Genomic DNA, 4,357 nt, shown 5'->3' with positions numbered 1-4,357 from the left:
CACTGACAGAGGTGGGGCTGCCATACATCGGCGCCACCGGGCCCTCTGACCACCATCAGTAGGCAAGGTGGGTAAAGTGTCTTGCCCAAGGACACAACGACTGAGACGGCTGGACAGGGGATCAAACCAGCGACCTTCTGGTTCCAGGACGACTCACCTAACCACTCCGCCACAGCGGCCCCGTGGTTATAACCCACCCCACCCAGCCATTTTTTAGCTAGCTGTATTAGCATAATGGTTTGAAATTAGCAGGGGGAAATGCATCATATTTTACCTGAGAAGCCACAATTTCATGTAATATGCAACAGTAAAGGTACTAAACAAAATATAGTCTTGGTTCAAAAATGTACTTTCTTACCTCAGATTTAGTCTTTTCTTTGTTTAGTCTGCTTTCACCTGTTTCTGGCTTTGACAACCACCAACCCGGGTTAGAAGCTGGGCCAGGCCGGTCCGGGCTGGGGACGGCCTTGCAGTGAGTAAAAGCCTCGTGTGGGGTCGAGGTGGAAATGGGGAAACTCCTGTATATAAACTCCTGGGGAAAGACTCCTATCTTATATGTGATTGGTGGAATTAGTGGTGTTGCAGCTCTCCCCATGTTACAACCATACCCAGTATAGAATTGAACTCTGTGTCTGTAAAATACATAATACCCCCCTTTAATTACAATAAAAAGCCTAAACCTTTAAACAGCAGAAAATAAGGTACATACAGTATTTCACATTTTGTTTCTGATTTATTCCATTTCTCTTCCTGCCTAAATTCTTTGTCTTACCTCTCCTTCATTCTGTCATTTTTCTGCTTTATACATAATTCCCAGAGCAGTTCACAACCTTCTTCCTACACTGCACTGTATGTAATTCCTCTTGTTTGTCTGAAGGTTGCCTGATGTATTTTGTCTCCCCAGAGCCTTGTATGACACTGCACTGCTTTATTGGCTCTGGTTCCGTCTTACTGTTAGGAATCATAAAGCTCTTATATTACTCTTTGTTCAGAGCGGTTTTCTTTCTGCCACTGTTCACTCCTCCTTACTTCCTCTAACAGGCTTCGTTCCAGGGTCACAAATGTTCTTTCAAAAGAAATGACAGGCGTCACAGATGGTGGTAAAACTTACTCTAATTGGGATCTAGACGTATCTGGCTTGACATTAAGCTTACCTTTTTTAAACTGTACTTCTGGTAAAAGGGATTGTTGAGCAAAATGTTTTCAGTCAAAGTTGGCTTCTCTCCTCATCAAACAGGATCGGTTTCAAACTCTGAAAGTGCAAACAAGAACTTCTTTCAATACAATAAGTTACACTGCTGTGTAGAACCTCACACAGGTTCTTACTGTCAAATATAAAGAAAAAAATATTTGTAGCAAATTACTGTATGTCGTGTGGAATATTTAAATAATATACAGCATTTAAAAGTAAACTGAATGTATATAGTCACGATTTTTTGTAGACACAAAGTTATGAATGATAATTAAATGAAACTTTTCAGACACTACTTGTATGGAAAAACAAGAGTGCGACAAAAATAATAAAGCAGTTAACAAAATATAAAATCCTGAATGAAGGAATTTAGAGTCAAAGGGGTATTTTTAAACTAATTTAGTTCTGAATTTATTTAGTTAATTTTAGTTAAGTTTGTCCACAGCTTTTCTTTTTCACTACTTTTTAATTTTCTTTTTTTGTGTTTTTTTATTATGTTCCACATTATGATTTTTGTTCCTCTGTTTCTTCTCAAAACAATTTAAATTTATATATTTTTTCAGACCTTTACAGAATGTATTTGTTGTGGAAAAAATAAAAGCTTCCACACAGTTCCACCTCTCAGTAGGGCTTTTCTGGTTTTCCAGGTGTAAATCAACAATAATTGGTTGTCAAATATGCTAATCAGGATACTTTGTATCTGAAAGGGCTCGTATTAAAGCTGCATTAAAAAAGATGCAGAGTGGTTGCAGAGGTTTTTACTTTAAATCAGAATAAAATATGTAAAATAAAATGTGGCTTGTTCTTTGTGAGAACAGTGAGCGTAAATGTTTTTTTTAATGAACTTGTTTTTAATCCTATATTCTGTTTTATATTGTAATTTTTTTTTCTTGGAGCTAACACAACATGCAACCCTCCAAAAATCAAAATATTTAATTAGTTTTTTTCTCCTTCAACTTATATACAGTGAGTAATTCTTCATTTCTCTTCTGCCTCCAGAACATCCTGCGAGGCTGCAGCGTGTTGTTGGGTCCCAGCACCTCGGGACTTTGGAGAGCTCTCGCTCAGAGCCAGAACCACATCCTGGGTGGTGGTCCTGCTGAACTGACGGATCTGCTGGAACAGTACACCAAGAATCTGGCCCAGAATATGAAACTTACCTACCTCAACCCTGTGGCCTTGGTCTCACCCAACATTGGTGAGTTTAGAATGATCCCACACACGCAGACACTCTTCAGACCCAATAAAAACCAATAACAAACCTCTAATCTTTACAGCCTATTTGCTTTGGTTTTTCTTATAATAGTATAAATCTCTGCTGTGAAATCCGCTCAAATGACTCATTGTGAAACGGGAGATGAGCGGCGTTAATGCAAATGATGATGGCGGAGCCAGCGTGTTGGCAGGAACACAAAACGATGAATTTCACACTCCCACACAGGCGTCACAGCTAATGCTTTGTGCACAAGCATAAAAAAAAAACCTTGAGGCGCTGCTGCACTGGCCAAGCTACACCATTTCGATTAACAGATGCCAAACGTACACAACACCACAGATGCACACACACACACAGAGACAAGTGAAACCCTGCAACACTGACATTTACTAATAGAACTATAGTGAGAGCAAAAATCCTGATCTGGACCACTTACTGAGAGAAAAGGTGTTTATACCTTGATAACAGCAGCTTTGGTGAAAATAGAGTAAAAATACATTCATATTTTTGACTACACACACAGATAAAATGTAAGACCTGCTTTTCCTTCAAGGCATTTCAGACAGATGTGGAGACATGACAGAGTTGTCATTTTGGTCAAACCTTGAAAATAACTGTGCAATTTCTTGCAATATGTGACTCATTATATCAAAATGAGGATTAAATCAAATTTGATCAAAATGACTGAATTACATTTTCAGATTCCTGGCTTTAAAAGCTACATTTTGATACCTGGATCATTCTGATATCATAAATCCATATATATGACTTAATTTGTCTTTTAGGTTGCAATAATACATAAATATTTGGTCTGAATCCTAATTTTCTGTAATTTTAATAAGGAATTTGTGATGTCCTTATAAAGAGGAAACCTCAAATTATATTTGAATATTAAGATTTCCCAGCTGAAAAGAAAAAAAAAACATTTCTAGCTCACAGGGAAAATCTCAAAATTTTAAGGTGTTTTTCCTCAAAATCAGGTTTTTTGTTGCTACTGCTCAAAAAGCGCTTCATATTTTTGTTTTAATGATTATATTTCAGACACTTCATTCAAATGATACATTGATAAGGCATTTATTCATTGTGTTTTGACAAATTGCAATTTTTGCAAATGTTATAATCAAAACACTATATTTGCCTATTTCTCCATATACCACTTTTGGACTTAATTCTCGTTTCAATGTGATGGGTCACATATTGTGATCTTTTTGCATGAGCTTGCATGATTTGTTAGTGCTTGAAATATGTGTTGTGAATGACCATTTCTGTGTAGACTAAGGCTGATCATCTGTGGCAGCCGTCCTGAACTGGTTTGACTCCAAAAGCTAATTGGTTTTGAATTTAACCTAGTGATTACTCTCTGAAATTGTATTTAGATCTGTTCATTGGTTTATAATGCAGCCAAATGAACACACATACACAGAGGCATAACAAGTCCTCCTTTTTGTACCAGGCAATACACACAACTGATAAATCACTGTTTTTTACCTCATTGTTTTTTTTTTCTGAAATGCTTTGCTAACACACTTAATCACAAACATAAAGCAAACATGAACTCATCTCATCCAGTGTATCTCTGACAAAATGAACTGTTACTGAGTTTGACGTCTTCACTTCTGCTTTCAAATTCTTCTAAAATACATTGAAGAAGCTCAAAACTCAAAGAAATTCTCCAGAGAAGAACGTAGAATTAACATGAGAGGAGAAAGCAGAAGTAATAAACATGATGGACGTACATTTTCACACTCCTACACACACTTTTGGAGACTTTTTCCTTCCTCAGTTAAATGAGAGAGAATAAATACTACTGGGAAGGTTAAGAACAGAACATATGTTATCTTCCAACATATATACAGTATTTTCTGTCCATATATATATGTGTGTGTGTGTGTGTGTGTGTGTGTGTGTGTGTGTGGCCATGTGTTTAAAAGATTTTGGCAGTAAAGTTA

The 4,357-nt window shown here is 37.0% G+C and overlaps 1 protein-coding gene across 5 annotated transcripts in view; it reads left to right on the top strand.

Annotated features, from left to right (window-relative positions):
• Positions 1–4,357, top strand: part of celsr3 (cadherin, EGF LAG seven-pass G-type receptor 3) — a 112,720-nt gene that overhangs the window by 86,030 nt on the left and 22,333 nt on the right. For all 5 annotated transcript variants that reach the window (XM_014001759.1, XM_014001754.1, XM_014001760.1 and 2 more), the window contains one exon: positions 2,192–2,390. In XM_014001759.1, coding sequence (XP_013857213.1) covers positions 2,192–2,390 — 199 coding nt within the window. The remainder of the gene's footprint in view (positions 1–2,191; positions 2,391–4,357) is intronic.

This window comes from Austrofundulus limnaeus, unplaced genomic scaffold (assembly GCF_001266775.1).
Source record: "Austrofundulus limnaeus strain Quisiro unplaced genomic scaffold, Austrofundulus_limnaeus-1.0 Scaffold10, whole genome shotgun sequence".
NCBI classification, from domain to species: Eukaryota; Metazoa; Chordata; class Actinopteri; order Cyprinodontiformes; family Rivulidae; genus Austrofundulus; species Austrofundulus limnaeus.
This window is presented reverse-complemented; position numbering and strand designations above follow the sequence as displayed.